At 41.9% G+C, this 21198-nt stretch overlaps 1 protein-coding gene across 1 annotated transcript in view; it reads right to left on the reverse strand.

Moving 5' to 3' along the window:
* Nucleotides 1-21198, reverse strand: part of LOC126092396 (tetraspanin-17-like) — a 153562-nt gene that overhangs the window by 42504 nt on the left and 89860 nt on the right. Inside the window, exon 2 of the mRNA XM_049907970.1 lies at nucleotides 16768-16893. Coding sequence (XP_049763927.1) covers nucleotides 16768-16893 — 126 coding nt within the window. The remainder of the gene's footprint in view (nucleotides 1-16767; nucleotides 16894-21198) is intronic.

Below are 21198 nucleotides of genomic sequence, written 5' to 3' on the forward strand. Positions count from 1 at the left end.
GTGCATCTGAGATGGAACAATAAGAGAGAATTATCTTAATATTTTATTTTGGTTGAATTGTAGACAGGTTTGTGGAAAAAATGATGGGCTCGAGTATGGATGCTGTCACATTTACATACATTGAAACAAATTTAAAATGCAGGGGAAAACCTCCTTAAAGTTAATACTAATATAAAGTAATATACTGGTAACCCTCATGCAGCTTAATTCCATTACTAAATACACATTAAACTTCGATTTGTGACATTACATTCCTTAAACTGATGTGGAGAAGGATTCCTTTTAATAAGATTTTGTTAGACGAAAAGAGTTACTTCAGAATGAATTGATGTTGTAGTAGGACACGTGGCTGTGCAGTATTTTTACTTTTGGTGAATATCAACGAGATGAAAGTTGGAAAAACTGCAAAAACATGTCCGATGTCAGTTGCGAGTGTGTGTCTTTCCTGAGTCGTTTATGAAATAAATGGTGCGCTATGTAGTCATGCTTAGATTTACGAATATTTACATTGCACACACTGACCCAAAACTTATAGTACAAAAAAATGTACTTTGGGACCAGAGACCTGGAATCGAATAGAACCATTAAATTCACGACATTGGACCAGAGACCTGGAATCGACTAGGACCATTAAATTCACGACATTGACGGAATCCAGCTTTTTATTGGTGGAATGGTTGAATGGAGGCTCAGACTTCATCTTTGTCGACCGCAAAGCACAGGATATTGCCACAGGTTGTTACATTTTCTCTGCCTTGCGATGTCATGCAGGTGTAGGGGCATGTGGTCAACACACCGCTCTCTCGTGCGTTTTGCAGACTTCCGAGACACTGGAGAAGCTACTGCTCGCTCGAGTAGCTCCTCAGGTGGTAGCACGAGGCTGATTGCATCTCGTACCAGTCCTCCACCAAGGAAAAATCCTTGGCAGTACTGGGAATCGAATCCGAGGCCTCCGCAACGCAGCCATCTACACTAACCACTTAGCTACGTTGGCTGACGTTTTATTGTATAAGCCAACAAAAATATTTTTTTTTTTTGTTGGATAAAAGATCAACCTCAAAGTTTACTGGACACTGTATTCGTATTTGACCTCAGCTTTTTCTCACACATCGAGACTTCATTGTAAATTAGAAAATTAGAAACGCATTTAATTATAAAATAATCAAATTTATTTCTCAGTGTGAACTAAGAATTTATTGGTGCACACAAATAAAAATAGCTCTTTAATAGACAGGTAATATGTGTCTATTGACTTTAATTTGCCGGCCGCGTGGCCGATTGGTTCTAGGCGCTACAGTCTGGAACCGCACGACTGCTACGGTCGTAAGTTCGAATCCTGCCTCGGGCATGGATGTGTGTGATGTCCTTAGGCTAGTTAGGTTTAAGTAGTTCTAAGTAGTTCTAAGTCTAGGGGACTGATGACCTCAGCAGTTAAATCCCATAGTGCTCAGAGCCATTTGAACCAACTTTAATTTCTATTCTCTCTCCTCCTTGAAGCTCCTAATACAGCTTTCTCTCCTGTGACTCCCCTGTTGTATATCTCCGTGAAAAGACCAACTCTAGTCACCTATCATATTTGTATTTTAGCATGTTCCTCACAGATACCACACAAATTTTCAGAAAAAAACTCAAGCTTGTGACGTTTCATTTCCTGACCGTGCCTGTATGGTCGTCCTATTCGCTATTGTGGATGCCAGGCAGAGTTTCCCGTGACCAGGTGAAGGGGGCTTTGCTCATCCTGAGGATTCCTAAACGTGTGGTAGTGTGAGGACACTAGCTTGATTTGCAGAGCGTGTCGTTTTGTCGCGACGGCAGTGGTTACCAGCATCTGGCGAAGATAAACTCCTGGAGTATCTGGCATCCTGGCAGGAAGCAGCGACTTCTGGAGAAGTTCTCGTAGAGTACGCAGGAACTGGTTACGGAACTGCTTACATTCTGCTCTTGCGTCAGACTGGCTGAAAGGCCAGAATATTGAAACAGTTTCATGGAGCGGCTCGGAGCTCGCGAAATCGAGAAATCGGCCTATGGGCTGCGACTTCTGTAGTGTGAGTTGTGTTTTATCACCATTCCGGGATTCGTGACCAAAGACATTGCTTTTCCAGTACGGTAAAACTAAAAGGAGTCGAAGTTGCGCTTCTGTCAAAGTAGACATATCTCTCGAATGGGCATTGCACTCTGCGAATGTTGCCAACATTAAGCTGGAATTGCCACGTGATCTCGAGACGACACTTAAGCCGTCGGCACACGGACCGTGCTGTCGAACGTTAACGTTGAGCGTGCCAAGTTCAACGTGCTGCTGAACGCTCAGGTACGATGCGACTTGTGCATACGGTACGTGGGCCCCAACGTGGTATACGCGATCGCAACGCACTCCAGCGGCAGTTGAGGGATGCTTCTAGCTCGTAATCACACTGTTTACTCAACGAAAAATTCCCACGCTAGCTCTATTAAAACGCACATTTCCTCCATCGTCCACGAAAAGGAAAGTACCATGTCCAGTTAATAAGGTCACAGGCTTATAAAAGTTCCATTACAAACAGTGCATTACAAAATTGGGAATACTTCTCCGCGTAAGATAAACATTATTTCATCATTTCCACATTTTATTAAAACCCCAAGATCAGTCTTACTTGATCACTGTTCCTACGCAGTAGCAGAATCTTTGCAACATGTGAATTACGAGGCGTAAAAGAAAAAGGAGCAAAATATCTTTATACAAGTAGCGCAAACTGTCCTGTAGATTAAGCCAATCCAACAATGTCACCCCCCAAAAAAGGTGAACTTACATTTACGTAACATCAAATATTATGGTATATGCTTATATTAAACTAATAATAAAGTATCAGAACCGAATAAAAACGCAAATGTTAGGAAAAAAATTTGGTAGGGTCAAGACGCGAACCCCTTGCCCACCATTAATCTCTTCATGGGTCAGTGACTCTATTCATTACGCTAAATCATCACAACGTTTGCATCTAATCATGTTATATTACCACTTGCTGAAAACCTGAATCGTAGATATGTTATTAATTGAAATTTAATTATAACAAATTGTACCAAGAACAATACGTTTTGGGTGGATCTTCAGTGTGTCGCTGCCTTCAAATAGCCTACTCTCATAATACGCAAGTTACAATAATTCTTTTGCCACGAATGTTATGGTGTCTACAAATGGGCTTAACCAAATTCGCAGCACCTACGAAGGAAATCTATCTCTTCTAGCGATATGACGTCATTCAGAATTTATAGGTAGTATTACGGACAAAACTACGCCATCCTGAGATCACGTGACCACGGTGGCAATGAATGTTTACCACAGAAAATCAATATTGCGCATATGAATGCGCTATGGTTCCTGTGCGCGGGTTTGGACTCCAGTTAAGTCTCTTTAGGTTACATAGGTGGAACGGTTTCAGCACCAAAGGGTGGAGCGTTTAGCTAGTTAGAGGTAGAAGTGAATGAACAAAGTAGACTTGGAGAAGTTTATTTGGAGCCAGTAAATTCATTTGCTTTCCGTGAAAATTTAAGCATGCTGTTTCGGGTGTTACTTTTTTCCTACTGGCTGTAAACTGTGTCCTCGGAGTCTTTCGCTTCGGCGTGTCTACATAAAATCTTCTCAGTGGTTCTCCTCCCGACGACGATGGCTGAGGTGTCCATCGAAAGCTCGACAATTTTATTAGAATTGACGCGGCTTTAAGACTGAGAAGATTTTATTCTGACTGGATTCGTTTTTTTTTTTTTTTGTGGAGATTGTCGGCAGAAGTAGCAAGGGTGATCGCATCTCTGAATCGTCCTGGGAATAGTTGGAGAGCTGCAGGGTTTTATTTAACTAAGGACTAGGGGAAGGTTTAACCGTGTCTGGCTGGTCAAAAGAAGGCTGGCGACCCTTATTTAGACTGTTTCAATAGTCTAAGACTGCAGGGGATTAATTGCAGTCCGCAGTAGACGTTTCCGAGGTGATCTGCTTAGCGGTAGGTCACGTTAGGTGGTTTGTCTCGCGCGCAGCACGTTCGTTTTTAACAGTGCGTCGGTTCTGGCAGTGGCTGCTACTCGAACTTGACGAGACGCCACGGAAGCTCGGAGGATGTACGAAAGAAACGTTTCAAGGTGTCTATTCAGAGCCATGAAGCTCATTAAACTCCCTACCTCGCTGAAATTTTCCCTCATGCTAGCAACAAAAGATATGTAACATAGATCGTTTTTGCTGCCTAATAACTTAGTAACAAACCTCGTGAATAATACCAAAGTCGCCCTCTCACTCACAATGATTTTTGATTCAGTTTTGCAATCAAACATAAACTTTCGAATATCAGGTCTTAACACTTACAAAAATGCCTTCTATCAATTACGTTTCTGATCTCTCAGAGATACTGGAAACATCTCTATCTTTCGATAATATTTTCTTAAACTCTCTGTAAAGAACCTTTAAGTAAGACAGCGAATACTGCACAATATGTGTAAAACAAAGCAATGACCTATAAATAAATAGATACGCGTTTGGATAGGATTCCAAAGTGATGCAAAGACTGGTAACGTGCTTTAAGTAATAATAAACATAAAAGTTCACCCTTTAGCAAAGGCAAGAACGTAGTATTCCAAGACTACTAAATGGAACAAATCCATGGTCCCGTTGTGCTGGGTGTTCGGTTTTCATTTGTCTGCCGTTACACAATGAATCTACAAAGAAGATTTGTACGACACATCCTAGAATATTGCACAACCGTCTGGTTCTCACACATAATAGGACTAACAGGCAATACTGTACTTAGACAAAACAAGGGTACTGCGAATGGTCAATTTTTGTTTGAACCGCAGACGAGCGCCCTGGAATGACGAAAAACCAGAACTGGCATACGTTTAAAGTCAGACGTCAATAGTACTGCAAATGCTTCAAGAAACAGCATTAAGCGATGACTCTAGGAATAACCTACAGCTCGCTACGTATCGTTTCCGTATGGACTGCGAAGATAATTACGGCTCGTACAAAACCAATTACGCCATATTTCGTCCCGCGCTTCATACTGCAATGTAACGGAAGAACACCTAATAGAGTGTGCACTTATCTAGGCCCTTTGTGTCGTATATGTCATATAATGACATTATATATTATGCTATGAGACCAAGACGCTGCTGTGTCTGAATATATTACAATAGGCCTATTTCGACATGATTGCCATCTTCAAATTATATCAGGAGATCTTGCATCCATATGGCACTGAATGTCTCAATTGCTGTCACAGTACTGTATAAGTTTGCTCCTTTGATGTTGATGGAGCTATTTTTGGCAGTTATTCTTGAAGATGGCGAATTGTGTTGAATGGTTGTAAGTAAGCTGTTTAGGTTCTTATATTGGTAACGCCACCGCCACGTAGCGCTCCATATGAAAATCACTGACTAGTGCTGTGTACAGTCTGTGGCTGGTTTGCATTGTTGGAATTTGCTGTTGTAGTGTTGGGCAGTTGGCTGTTAACAGCGCGTAGCGCTGCGCAGTTGGAGGTGAGCCGCCAGTAGTGGTGGATGTGGGGAGAGAGATGGCAGAATTTTAAGAGCGGACGATCTGGACGAGTGTGCGCCAGAGAGAGTAAATTTGTAAGACTGTATATCATGAACTGCTATATATATTATGACTTTTGAACACTATTAAGGTAAATACGTTGTTCGTTCTCTATCAAAATCTTTCATTTGCTAACTATGCCTATCAGTAGTTAGTGCCTTTAGTAGTTTCAATCTTTTATTTAGCTGGCAGTAGTGGCGATCGCTGTATTTGTGAAAGGTATAGATTATTGTTAGTCAGGGCCATTATTTTGTAGGGATTTTTGAAAGTCCGATTGCGTTGCGCTAAAAATATTGTGTGTCAGTTTATGAGCACAGTAATTCATAAATTTTTCAAAGGGGACGTTTCATGGTAACCAAAAGATATCGCTGATTCAACTGTCAGTACTGCTGTCAAGCAACACCGTTATGCAATAAACTTCCTCAACTCGACACCTTCACAGATAACTGCTGCAGGAAAAGTTAAACACCAACATCAACGGAGCAAACTTACACAGTACTTTGACAGCAACTCAGGCATCGATGTCATATGTATATCAAGACTACCTGATATAATCTGAAGATGGCAACACGCCAAAATAGGCGTTTTGTAATAGCATAATATTAACTTCGAACAATGGGAAGTTACCCTTACCATGCATTTTACAGTGCTTTGCAGAGTATAGATGTAGATATACATCAGAAATTTCAGTGAAGTTAAATAGCTATGTCTAAAACGAGCGCGTACAATAAGAGCAATGCATATAAAACAGAAATACTATATGATCATTATAAATGCTAGAAAATGCGTTTTTAAAAATATCGGTTTTTAATTGTAAGCAAATGGAGGTTGATACGGCTTTTTTATCACCTTACTAGCTGAGTACCCGGTGTTGCGCAGGTAGGTATTCCAATCCGCTTAATCCACTTCCTCCTTCCTCCAAATTCCTCTTTCTCTGTCCATCTCCTCCTCGTCATTCTCTCTGTCCACCTTTTTCTCCATCCTCTTTCCGTATATCTCACCCTCCTCCTTTCTCAGTCCATTTCCTCCGCCCACTCTCTCCGCACACTTCCTTCTCCCCTATCTGGTTCCGCCTTCGCTCCTTTCGTCCATCTCCTCCTTTGTCCTTCTCTCTCCACTTCATCACCCCCTCCCCAGTAGAAGGCCGGTGGTTCTTACCCCAATAGAATTCCTTTCCAGATATTAAGTAATCTGCCTAGCAAGTTTCTTGAAATCGATCCAGTAGTTCAGGAGGAGCTCTTTGTCCTCTACTTTTCCAGAGTACTGACATGTGACATGTATTTAACATATTTCACACACATCTGTACACATATGTCCTCAGTATCTAGAGCGAATTTCACACTGAAGTTTCATTTTCATACACCTCAATCTTTTTGACGTCAATCTTTTTGACGTCTCGCACAAAGATATAATTTTGTGGGAACTTTCAGTAGTATGTTTTGATACTGTCTGCTGCGTTTCTTGCGAATAGTGTTAGTAGTGAAGATGTAATAAATTAAAATGCCAAGCATGACACGATATCTTTTCACGCATCTCAGTATTTACGACGTCATATATCCTGTTCTGTGGGTCACACAATGATATAATTTTGTAGGTACATTCAGCGTCGTATGTGGATACTGGCTGCAAAATGTGTTACTAATGCATTGAGTAATATAGACGTAATAAATTTAAATGTCATGCATTATGAGGCAATTTTTCACGTATCTCGTTTTTTATGACATCATATCATCTTAGCTGTGATGGGTAGGTGGTTCTTGCCTCCAGAGCATTGTTGCTGATAGTAAGGGATATGAGTACCAAGTTCCATTGGAATTGGTCCTGTGGTTTAGGAGGAGATTTGTAACATACCAACATACACACATAATACTTATCGATTATGATCAGCGATTAATAAAGCACAAGAAAAAGCGTCTAGATATCCATCGTTGCTCGGTGTTGGTAGCAGTAGAATAACAGCACCAATTGTCCATAACACAAATTTAGCAATAGCAACGAAGTATCATTTTCATACACCACTTTGCTTTTTTAAATTTCGCTTAGCAGCTGTTACGTCTACAAGAGAAAACTAAAGTGGTAACCTCTTTTCATGGTAATGTAAATGCCTTGTGCGATATGTTAGGTGGTGCAGAAATTCGTAGCGATTTTGTTGTGTCTTGGTATTCCGGTTGCTGTGGGTTTATTTTTTGATTGTCATTTTTATTTATAGTTCACAATTGCTATTTGGTTTTACGTATTGTCGTCTTTGTCAGTTGGAGATAGCGAGTAGAGCTGCGGACGCCAGGTAATAGAGTGACAAGTGGAGAAATCGGAACATTTCCGAAATATTCTTCTTCTAGAGGGGTAACATCAGCGAAAGCAGTCAGGAAGACCTGACACGTGTATGGGGATAAAGACAATGGACAGAGCACGGCAAGAAAAGTGTTTTCTCGTTTTGACATTAGTAACACTCCACGTTCAGGAAGACCTTCGGGGTTAGATGAAGATCGTTTAAAAGCATTAATCCACAACGATCCGCTTAAGTGTAGTCGAGAACTGAGAAATGCGATGAACTGTGATCATTCCGCCATCGCGCAACACTTGCATGCGATGGGGAAGGTTGAAACATCGTGTGTACGTGTATCGCATGCTCTGAGCCAACATCATAAAAATCAGCGCGGGCTATATGTGCATTTCTGTTTGCTCTGTATCAATTTGCTCGTGAACATCAAAGACTTCTATACTGTATCGTTACTGGTGACGAGAAATGAAAAAATGCAAATGAAAAAAAGGAAAAGAAACAAATGATTGATCCCAAACAAAGCAGCACCTCCCCGTAGAAAGACCTGCACGCATTCACAAAATATTGACGGAGATCCGAAATGTGAAATGATTTGGGTGAAAGTCGCGGTTAAAGCAGGCTCAGACATGGTAATTGGATGTCTCTATAGGCCCCCTGGCTCAGCAGCTGTTGTGGCTGAGCACCTGAAGGATAATTTGGAAAATATTTCGAGTAGATTTCCCCACCATGTTATAGTTCTGGGTGGAGATTTTAATTTGCCGGATATAGACTGGGAGACTCAGACGTTCATAACGGGTGGCATGGACAAAGAATCCAGTGAAATTTTTTTAAGTGCTTTATCTGAAAACTACCTTGAGCAGTTAAACAGAGAACCGACTCGTGGCGATAACATATTAGACCTTCTGGTGACAAACAGACCCGAACTATTTGAAAAAGTTAACGCAGAACAGGGAATCAGTGATCATAAAGCGGTTACGGCATCGATGATTTCAGCCGTAAATAGGAATATTAAAAAGGGTAGGAAGATTTTTCTGTTTAGAAAAAGTGACAAAAAGCAGATTTCAGAGTACCTGTTGGCTCAACACAAAAGTTTTGTCTCAAGTACTGATAGTGTTGAGGATCAGTGGACAAAGTTCAAAACCATCGTACAATATGCGTTAGATGAGTATGTGCCAAGCAAGATCGTAAGAGATGGAAAAGAGCCACCGTGGTTCAACAACCGAGTTAGAAAACTGCTGCGGAAGCAAAGGGAACTTCACAGCAAACATAAACATAGCCAAAGCCTTGCAGACAAACAAAAATTACGCGAAGCGAAATGTAGTGTGAAGAGAGCTATGCGAGAGGCGTTCAATGAATTCGAAAGTAAAGTTCTATGTACTGACTTGGCAGAAAATCCTAAGAAATTTTGGTCTTATGTCAAAGCGGTAGGTGGATCAAAACAAAATGTCCAGACACTCTGTGACCAAAATGGTACTGAAACAGAGGATGACAGACTAAAGGCCGAAATACTAAATGTCTTTTTCCAAAGTTGTTTCACAGAGGAAGATTGCACTGTAGTTCCTTCTCTAGATTGTCGCACAGATGACAAAATGGTAGATATCGAAATAGACGACAGAGGGATAGAGAAACAATTAAAATCGCTCAAAAGAGGAAAGGCCTCTGGACCTGATGGGATACCAGTTCAGTTTTACACAGAGTACGCGAAGGAACTTGCCCCCCTTCTTGCAGCGGTGTACCGTAGGTCTCTAGAAGAGCGTAGCGTTCCAAAGGATTGGAAAAGGGCACAGGTCATCCCCGTTTTCAAGAAGGGACGTCGAACAGATGTGCAGAACTATAGACCTATATCTCTAAAGTCCATCAGTTGTAGAATTTTGGAACACGTGTTGTGTTCGAGTATAATGACTTTTCTGGAGACTAGAAATCTACTCTGTAGGAATCAGCATGGGTTTCGAAAAAGACGGTCATGTGAAACCCAGCTCGCGCTATTCGTCCACGAGACTCAGAGGGCCATAGACACGGGTTCACAGGTAGATGCCGTGTTTCTTGACTTCCGCAAGGCGTTCGATACAGTTCCCCACAGTCGTTTAATGAACAAAGTAAGAGCATATGGACTATCAGACCAATTGTGTGATTGGATTGAGGAGTTCCTAGATAACAGGACGCAGCATGTTATTCTCAATGGAGAGAAGTCTTCCGAAGTAAGAGTAATTTCAGGTGTGCCGCAGGGGAGTGTCATAGGACCGTTGCTATTCACAATATACATAAATGACCTGGTGGATGACATCGGAAGTTCACTGAGGCTTTTTGCAGATGATGCTGTGGTGTATCGAGAGGTTGTAACAATGGAAAGTTGTACTGAAATGCAGGAGGATCTGCAGCGAATTGACGCATGGTGCAGGGAATGGCAACTGAATCTCAATGTAGACAAGTGTAATGTGCTGCGAATACACAGAAAGATAGATCCTTTATCATTTAGCTACAAAATAGCAGGTCAGCAACTGGAAGCAGTTAATACCATAAATTATCTGGGAGTACGCATTAGGAGTGATTTAAAATGGAATGATCATATAATGTTGATTGTCGGTAAAGCAGATGCCAGACTGAGATTCATTGGAAGAATCCTAAGGAAATGCAATCCGAAAAGAAAAGAAGTAGGTTACAGTACGCTTGTTCGCCCACTGCTTGAATACTGCTCAGCAGTGTGGGATCCGTACCAGATAGGGTTGATACAAGACATAGAGAAGATCCAACGGAGAGCAGCGCGCTTCGTTACAGGATCATTTAGTAATCGCGAAAGCGTTACGGAGATGATAGATAAACTCCAGTGGAAGACTCTGCAGGAGAGACGCTCAGTAGCTCGGTACGGGCTTTTGTCAAAGTTTCGAGAACATACCTTCACCGAAGAGTCAAGCAGTATATTGCTCCCTCCTACGTATATCTCGCGAAGAGACCATGAGGATAAAATCAGAGAGATTAGAGCCCACACAGAGGCATACCGACAATCCTTCTTTCCACGAACAATACGAGACTGGAATAGAAGGGAGAACCGATAGAGGTACTGAAGGTACCCTCCGCCACACACCGTCAGGTGGCTTGCGGAGTATGGATGTAGATGTAGATGTAGATAATTTTTATGTATCTGATGGAACGGTGACGCTGTGGTGTGCTAAGAATCGTTTCCCCGAGGTGTAACCATCACTGCTGACATTTATTGTCAACAACTGAGACGTCTGGTTGACGCAATCCAAGATTAATGACAAGGAAGACTGCGTGAAGTGACGATACTCCAGGGTAAGGCCCACTCGCATTTTGCTAGACCGACAAAAAACGCTATACAGGAGTCGGTTGTCATTCTGTGGTTACGTTTTCACCCGATCTTGCGCCCTCAGATTTTCACATTTTCCGCTGTCTATCGACAAAATTTCAGAGAACTTGCTTTCCTGACGAAAATACGCTCCTACATGGCTCGACGAGTTCTTCGCATAAGAACAACGTGATTTCTACTGTGACGGAATCGAAAAGCTACCCCAGCGTTGGCAGACTGTAGTAAATAATGAACGAGAATGTGTTATTGATGATGAAAGTCTGTGTTAAGTGTATCTTTGCGTTTATTAAACTTACGGAAAAACGCTGCGAACTTATGCATGAACCTAATATAAATTGAATATTATAAATACCTTGAGAAAAGTGACATTTTGTTGATGGAGATTACACAACTGACTGCTTATCTTCCTGCAGTTCATTACATTATGAATTACAAAAGCATTTCACAATGCAGTAACCGCTTCGGCCAGCCAGTGGTAATCATCAGAGTAAAAGCACCTGCTGCGCACAGGCAAATATTGCGCCCTTTGCTTTATTACCATACATAAATATTACGTCAAAGTGCTTTTAGCCTGATGATTACCGCTGGCTGGTTGAAAACGGTTACTGCATTGTGAAATGCTTTTGTAATTGCTGTCGTTATAAAATAAAGATGGGAGATGTCAATCTTTATTTGTTCATAAGTGTTCCAAAAAATTTGAGTTCCGTCTCTCGTAAACTATGTAACCATTTTCTGTAGAATTTTTCTCAAATGCTACGCACATAACAATTTCAGTAAAAATAGTAGTTCAACCTAAATTACTGCAGTGCCACCAACTCAAGGGTTCTACGTGTTGTCGGTTTCATTGCTATATTTGAATGTACACAACTTTTCTTAAAAATTATTATTAGGAGAAGGACGAAACGTAAGATTCAGTCAGAAAAATATCTAGCGCCTAATAAACAATCACGTATAATTTTATGGTTTTAGAGACATATCATAAAACTAATAATCTTCAACTAAAATTTTCCTCCTCTACAGAAGCAAAAATTACAAAACTTGTTCAATGGTTGATAACTGGGAGCAACAAGAAGATACTCTGAAAAATACATTCAGTCTCAATAAGTAGGTTTTGGAAAAAAAGATACCTTACAGAAGCAAAACTGAAGGTTGCAGAAATAAACTGTTAAAACTGAACACACAAAATTTACGTTACGTTTAAGCCAACATTCTATATCCTAGTCTTTTGCTGGTGACTTTTTTGTCCCTTCTTCTCCATTTTCTTCTTCTACTGCTCTCATTTCTTTCAGAGAACTTCCATACACACATTTTCAGAAAATTTTATTCACATGATGTGAAGATTTTTGTAGAGATTCCGTGTACCAAAAAAGACCTTACTTTCACATCCATTCCTCCCGTAACTGATTTGGACGATACATAACAATCGTTGAAAGAAGAAATTTCATCTAAAACAACAATATATCGAGAACGTTTGGAAAATAGTTTGATTTTAGGACTCCTTTCTCAGTACAACTGTCCTGAGTGATTCATCTGTCCTCTGAACTGTACATAATTCAGTATGCCACAGATGTAATACGCAGCAGTATTACACACATCTCATATTTATAACGCTATACCTACTGAACTATAGTAGGTGAGTGGTTCTTAACCTCACAGCGATTGTTCCTTGACAGTAAGGGCTATGTCTACCAAGTTTGGTGAAACCGGTGCAGTTATTTAGGAGGAGGTGTGGAACATACACGTAGACATACACATACACATACAGACACACATACACACTCAACGCACGCCGGTGCGCACACACACACACACACACACACACATACACACACACACACACACACACACACACACACACACACAAAACTGGCCATTAAAATTGCTACACCACGAATATGACGTGCTACAGACGCGAAATTTAGCCGACAGGAAGAAGATGCTGTGATATGCAAATGATTAGCTTTTCAGAGCATTCACACAACGTTGGCACCGGTGGCGACACCTACAACGTGCTGACATGAGGAAAGTTTCCAACCGATTTCACGTACACAAACAGCAGTTGACCGGCGTTGCCTGGTGAAACGTTGTTGTGATGCTTCGTGTAAGGAGGAGAAATGCGTACCATTACGTTTCCGACTTTGATAAAAGTCGGATTGTAGCCTATCGCCAAAGCGGTTATCGTATCGCGACATTGCTGCTCGCGTTGGTCGAGATCCAATGACTGTTAGCAGAATATGGAATCGGTGGATTCAGGAGAGTAATATGGAACGCCGTGCTGGATCCCAACGGCGTCGTATCACTGGCAGTCGAGATGACAGGCATCTTATCCGCATGGCTGTAACGGATCGTGCAGCCACGTCTCGATCGCTGAGTCAACAGATGGGGACGTTTGCAAGACAACAGCCATCTACACGAACAGTTCGACGACGTTTGCAGCAGCATGGACTATCAGCTCGGAGACCATGTCCGCGGTTACCCTTGACCCTGCATCACAGACAGGAGCGCCTGCTATGGTGTACTCAACGACGAAACTGGGTGCACGAATGGCAAAACGTCATTTTTTTTCAGATGAATCCAGGTTCTGTTTACAGCATCATGATGGTCGCATCCGTGTTTGGCGACATCGCGGTGAACGCACATTCGAAGCGTGTATTCGTCATCGCCATACTGGCGTATCACCCTGCGTGATGGTATGGGGTGCCATTGGTTACGCGTCTCGGTCACTTGTTCGCATTGAAGACACTTTGAACAGTGAACGTTACATTTAAACTGTGTTACGACCTGTGGATCTACCCTTCGTTCGATCCCTGCGAAACCGTACATTTCAGCAGGATAATGCACGACCTCACTTTGGAGGTGTTGTACGGGCGTTTCTGGATACAGAAAATATTCGAATGCTGCCCTGGTCAGCACATTCTCCAGATCTCTCACCAAATGAAAACGTCTGGTCAATGGTGGCCGAGCAACTGGCTCGTCACAATACGCCAGTCACTACTCTTGATGAACTGTGGTATCGTGTTGAAGCTGTATGGACAGCTGTGCCTGTACGCGCCATCCAAGCTCTGTTCGACTCAATGCCCAGGCGTATCAAGGCCGTTATTACGGCCAGAGATGGTTGTTCTGGGTACTGATTTCTCAGGGTCTATGCAACCAAATTGAGTGAAAGTGTAATCACATGTCAATTCTAGTATAACATATTTGTGCAATGAATACCCGTTTATCATCTTCTTGGTGTAGCAATTTTAATGGCGTGTAGTGTACTTTCATAATATGTGAATTTTTGTGAATGTTTGCCGCCTGCTTTTGGTATGTCTTTGGTTCGCGTCACGGTAATCATATGATATAATTTCAGATTTTTAAGAAGAAAAGTACCATTCATAATCAATTAATAATATTAAAAGGTAGCACACATTACCGAAATATGCATACAGTTTCGCTATCCAAGTAATCTTCATTAAGAGTCGTAAGTGGATAATTATCAGTCGTTTGAGATACAACTATTTTGTATACTTCCTGTCCAAATTAGTGCTTAGTGCACGACAAGGCTTTTTTTTTTTCACTCACAGAATTAATTATATCAAAATGGCAATTTTAGAATTTTGCCCCCTCTTGGATAAATTTCTGTGGACGTCATGCGTTCACGTCAAAATTCAGTACGACGAAACTCAAAAAATTATGGTTCAAAATGGTTCAAATGGTTCAAATGGCTCTGAGCACTATGGGACTTAACATCTGAGGTCATCAGTCTCCTAGAACTTAGAACTACTTAAACCTAACTAACCTAAGGACATGACACACATCCATGCCTGAGGTAGGATTCGAACCTGCGACCGTAGCGCTCGCGCGGCTCCAGACTGAAGCGCCTAGAACCGCTCGGCCACACCAGCGGGCCTCAATAAATTATGAAAGCTATTTCCTCCAAACACCGTTTCCTGACATATACAGGGTGTTACAAAAAGGTAAGGCCAAACTTTCAAGAAACATTCCTCACACACAAATAAAGAAAAGATGTTATGTGGACGTGTGTCCGGAAACGCTTAATTTCCATGTTAGATCTCAATTTAGTTTCGTCAGTATGTACTGAACTTCCTCGATTCACCGCCAGTTGGCCCAATTGAAGGAAGGTAATGTTGACTTCGGTGCTTGTATTGACATGCGACTCATTGCTCTACAGTACTAGCATCAAGCACTTCAGTACGTAGCATCAACAGGTTAGTGTTCATTACGAACGTGGTTTTGCAGTCAGTGCAATGTTTACAAATGCGGAGTTGGCAGATACCCATTTGACGTATGGATTAGCACAGGGCAATAGCCGTGGCGCGGTACGTTTGCATCGAGACAGATTTCCAGAACGAAGGTGTCCCGACAGGAAGACGTTCGAAGCAATTGATCGGCGTCTTGTGGAGCACGGAACATTCCAGCCTATGACTCGCGACTGGGGAAGACCTAGAACGACGAGGACACCTGCAATGGACGAGGCAATTCTTCGTCCAGCTGACGATAACCCTAACGTCAGCGTCAGAGAAGTTGCTGCTGTACAAGGTAACGTTGACCACGTCACTGTATGGAGGGTGCTATGGGAGAACCAGTTACTTCCGTACCATGTACAGCGTGTACAGGCACTATCAGCAGCTGATTGGCCTCCACGGGTACACTTCTGCGAATAGTTCATCCAACAATGTGTCAAACCTCATTTCAGTGCAAATGTTCTCTTTACGGATGAGGTTGCATTCCAACGTGATCAAATTGTAAATTTTCTCAGTCAATATGTGTGGGCTGACGAGAATCCGCACGCAGTTGTGCAATCACGTCATCAACACAGATTTTCTGTGAACGTTTGGGCAGGCATTGTTGGTGATGTCTTGATTGGGCCCCATGTTCTTCCACCTACGCTCAATGGAGCACGTTATCATGAATTCATACGGGGTACTCTATCTGTGCTGCTAGCACACGTGCCTTTACAAGTACGACACAACATGTGGTTCATGAACGATGGAGCTCCTGCAGATTTCAGTCGAAGTGTTCGTACGCTTCTCAACAACAGATTCGGTGACCGATGGATTGGTAGAGGCGGACCAATTCCATGGCCTCCACGCTCTCCTGACCTCAACCCTCTTGACTTTCATTTATGGGGACATTTGAAAGCTCTTGTCTACGCAACCCCGATACCAAATGTAGAGACTGTTCGTGCTCGTATTGTGGACGGCTGTGATACAATACGCCATTCTCCAGGGCTGCATCAGCGCATCAGGGATTCCATGCGGCGGAGGGTGGATGCATGTATCCTCGCTAACGGAGGACATTTTGAACATTTCCTGTAACAAAGTGTTTGAAGTCACGCTGGTACGTTGTGTTGCTGCGTGTTTCCATTCCATGATTAATGTGATTTGAAGAGAAGTAATAAAATGAGCTCTAACATGGAAAGTAAGCGTTTCCGGACACATGTCCACGTAACATATTTTCTTTCTTTGTGTGTGAGGAATGTTTCCTGAAAGTTTAGCCGTACCTTTTTGTAACACCCTGTATATAATCTGCTTTATAGGAATAGGCAATATAGTATAGCGCTGCGTAAGGTTTACCGCTGTCTGCGGTGCAGCGGCTACTCACATCAGTGTTGGCGAGCGCGCAGCAGGTGACGGGCACGCTCCTCCTGTAGCTGCTGGAGGAGGCGCTCTCGTTCTTCCAGCGCGTGTGCAGGTAGTCGCTGTCGGCCCGGATACCGCAGCAGTGGAACTGGAAGGCAGGCAAGCACGGTTTGTTAACGCTGCAAGCGGAAGGTGAGCGTCGTCCGCATTCAGTACGATGTCAAACACATAGAAGAATTTAACAGTGTTACTTTCCTGGACTGCAGGTCGATATTGAATTAAACTGTGAGAAGCATACCACTGTACCGCTGAAGCCCCTAAACAAATCCCTACTTGCAATGCGAATGTTGTCAGGCTTACGTGACATAAAAATAAAAAGATTGGAATTACACTTATTTTCATTCCACAGTGTCATACAGGATTATTTTTTAGGGTAACTCATCAATCCAAGCTATAGTCTTCCGCGTTCCAAAAAGTGCAATAAGAATCGTTTTTGGTCGGAACTCAAGAACATCCTGCAGAAGCCTGTTTAAGGAACTAGGGACCCTACCTTGTGCTTCATAATAGGCGTATTTATTGCTCGATGAAATCTGTAACTAAAATATATCTGTTTTCCAAATCAACAGCTTAATTCATGGTGCCAATACTAGAAATAAGAATAATCTTCAGAAACAGTTAAAGTCACCAATTTGGATCTACAAACATTTCCATTACCCAGAAAACCACATTTTCAATAAATTGCCAGCTATAAAAAAAGTTTAAATACTAATAAAATTCGCATTATGAGGAGCGTAAAGGATTTAGCGACGATCAGTTTCTTGATAAATTTCTTAGTAAAACCAACTCATGTGATATGTTACTAATAATATAAAATAAAGCAATTATCAGTACAATCCAACTTGTGTACAGTGTTAGTGCAGTAATGCGAGCATTTAAATCAGTTACTTTTCAGTACATTACGGGAGTGGCAGTGATCAATGTGTTACAAATATTTACTATTAAAAACAGTCTTGATCACGATTTATTTATCAAGGTGACCCGTTTCGACCACTGCTGTGGTCATCTTCAGACCATTGAATAGGAACCTCTTTCTGTTGGAGAATCGCTACTAAACTACTCCAACAGAAAGAAGTTCCTACTCAATGGTCTGAAGATGACCACAGCAGTGGTCGAAACCGGTCACCTTGATAAATAAATCGTGATCAAGACTGTTTTTAATACTAAATATTTAAATCAGTGTTGTAAAACGATTTTTCTGCTGAAGATAATTTTCATTTATTGTTCCGTCTCAGTTCTACATGTTTAATTAAATTACACTTTTCGATTGGTCTGGATCATCTTCACATAGAAGCAGTAGTGTCAGCAACCTGTCTTGTATATTTCATGACAAGTTATTTATTACCTTTTAAATGAAAATAAGTTTAAGATTTTTTAAATTTGTTACAAATACCTAAGGACTTCCGCTTCCGATCTGAGGGAGGTATATTAGTGTACTTATTTTTCGTTGTAAATATTTATTGTCTGTTCTTGTTTTCATGACAAGTTCTATATCCTAGAGGTTCTTTTCACTAAGGATTTATTGGAAGGAAACGTACATCTAATAACATTAAATAAATTATTCGTTGGTAGTTGGCAGAACATTTTAATAATATTAACACTGTGTAATAATTACATTATGAGAATTAGGCTCCGTCAACATGGGACAAACTACAGATTAAGGAAGAAAGACTGAACCTTTGCTTGTCATATTTTAGCAGAAAACCATTCACATGATGTAGAATGTGAAGTTTTACATTCTGTTCGGAAAATCAGACAGATGACCCATTTAGAAATACTGGAAATCAACAAATATATGACACAAAATGCCAGACTACTATTAAATGATGAGATTTAGTGTTCGTTTTGCCCTTTTTTAAACTAAGTTTTCGTTACAAATTCTAGACTGAAAATGTAAATTCATCTTACTTCCACATAAAAAATTTCTTTACCCCTTTTTTAGTTAACGTAATTATTCTTATGGGACAAAATGTAATGCTTTCCTTTGTAAACACTCTGTCGTCTTTGTTTTTACAAATGATGTCTGTGTAAGTCGCACATCATCTCTATCTGTGTTTGTGACATTTAATTATCAGCTGGAAATGGCATGAAAAGCTGAAAGCCGGTTCGTGACCAAATAAATATAATTTTGCAGAATATTAGGAAGTAGTTTCCTTTTTAACAGTACGTCCAATATAATCTAAATCTAATCTGGATGTTTTTACCTCGACTCTAAGAACGAACGTCCAGGTATCTACATCCGTCAGCCAAACAACGTACTGTGGACAACTACAACATAAAGCAAGGTAGGGACGCTAAATGAAACGGCTTTGGCTGTCAAAAGGGCAGTGCGTGAAGACTTAACCGACTTCCGTAAGAGACTCTTATCAGAAGACCTTTTACAAAATTAAAAGACATTATGGTCATATGTAAAGTTTGTCAGTGGCACCAATGTTTGTGTCCAGATGATCGTGTATGACGCAGGAACGAAAATGAGGGAAGGAAAGCATAGGCAGAAAAGCTGAACTCCATTTCCAAATGTTCCGTGACAAAGCAAAGTCCAGGAGCACTGCTCCGATTTAATTAACTTAATTTAGTGTCAACGATGTTGAAAAACAGGTGACGTTTCTAAAACTGAAAGGGTCCGAGGGACGAATGTAACACATACTAGATTCCGTACACAATACACCGTAACTCCCGCGAAACAAAAGTTTGTTCCCCATAGAAGAAAGTGCAGGTCATACGCATCTACAAGAAGTGTACCAGAAGTGATCCTGAAAGCAATCGTCCAACATCACTGATATGTATCTGCGTGGTTGCAGAATATTTTAACCACTAGAATCAAAACTACCTAACCTACTCCATAGTTTGACTGCACTGACTAAAAAGTGACAGGCTCTAACTTCGGTGTTCTCGTGCGTTAAGTAGCGCTTATTGGTAAATACGCACATGCATAGTGATTTCGGACAATTTTACTCTTAGTGTCCTCTTTTTCGTACGCACAAACGGTGAGATGACGGGAGTGATTCGCTTTTTGTACGCTGAAGCTACTGAGGTTGCGGAGGTCGTTAGCAGAATTTAGCTGCAGTGTGACGATAGTCGTCGTAGTGAACGGAAACTTATCCCGTGAATAAATCACTTCCAGTGTGGACCTGTACTTGCCTGCGACGAAGACTGTGCGGGTAGGCCATCTACACCACAGACCATTAAAATTGCTACACCAAGAAGAAATGCAGATGATAAACGGGTATTCATTGGACAAATATATTATACTACAACTGACATGTGATTACATTTTCGTGCAATTTGGGTACACAGATCCTGAGAAATCAGTACCCAGAACAATCACCTCTGGCCATAATAACGCCCTTGATACGCCTGGGCATTGAGTCAAACAGAGCTTGGATGGCGTGTACATGTACAGCTGCCCATGCAGCTTCAACACGATACCACAGTTCATCAAGAGCAGTGACTGGCAACTGGCGCATTGTGACGAGCCAGTTGCTCGGCCACCATTGACCAAACGTTTTCAATTAGTGAAAGATCTGTAGAATGTGCTGGACAGGGCAGCAGTTGAACATTTTCTGTATCCAGAAGGGCCCGTACAGGACTGCAACATGCGGTCGTGCATTATCCTGCTGAAATGTAGGGCTTCGCACTGATCGAATGAAGGGAAGAGCCAAGGGTCGTAACACATCTGAAATGTAACGTCCACTGTTCAAAGTGTCGTCAATGCAAACAACAGGTGACCGAGACATGTAACCAATGGCACCCCATACCATCACGCCGGGTGATACGCCAGTATGGCGGTGACGAATACATGCTTCCAATGTGCGTTCACCGCGATGTCGCCAAACACGGATGCGACCATCATGATGCTGTAAACGAAACCTGGATTCATCCGAAAAAATGACGTTTTGCCATTCGTGCAACCAGGTTCGTCGTTGTGTACACCATCGCAGGCGTTCCTGTCTGTGATGCAGCGTCAAGGGTAACCGCAGCCACGGTCTCTGAGCTGATAGTCCATGCTGCTGCGAACGGCGTTGGACTGTTCGTGCAGATGGTTGTTGTCTTGCAAACATCTCCATCTGTTGACTCAGGGATCAAGACGTGGCTGCACGATGCGTTACAGCCGTGCGTATAAGATGCCTGTCATCTCGACTGCTAGTGATACGATGCCGTTGGGATTCAGCACGGCGTTCCGTATTACCCTCCTCAACTCACCGATTCCATATTCTGCTAACAGTCATTGGATCTCGTCCAACGCGAGCAGCAATGTCGCGATACGATAAACCGCAATCGCGATAGGCTACAATCCGACCTTTACCAAAGTCGGAAACGTGATGGTACGCATTTCTCCTCCTTACACGAGGCATCACAACAACGTTTCATCAGGCAACGCCGGTCAACTGTTGTT

Source organism: Schistocerca cancellata, chromosome 7 (genome assembly GCF_023864275.1).
Source record: "Schistocerca cancellata isolate TAMUIC-IGC-003103 chromosome 7, iqSchCanc2.1, whole genome shotgun sequence".
NCBI classification, from domain to species: domain Eukaryota; kingdom Metazoa; phylum Arthropoda; class Insecta; order Orthoptera; family Acrididae; genus Schistocerca; species Schistocerca cancellata.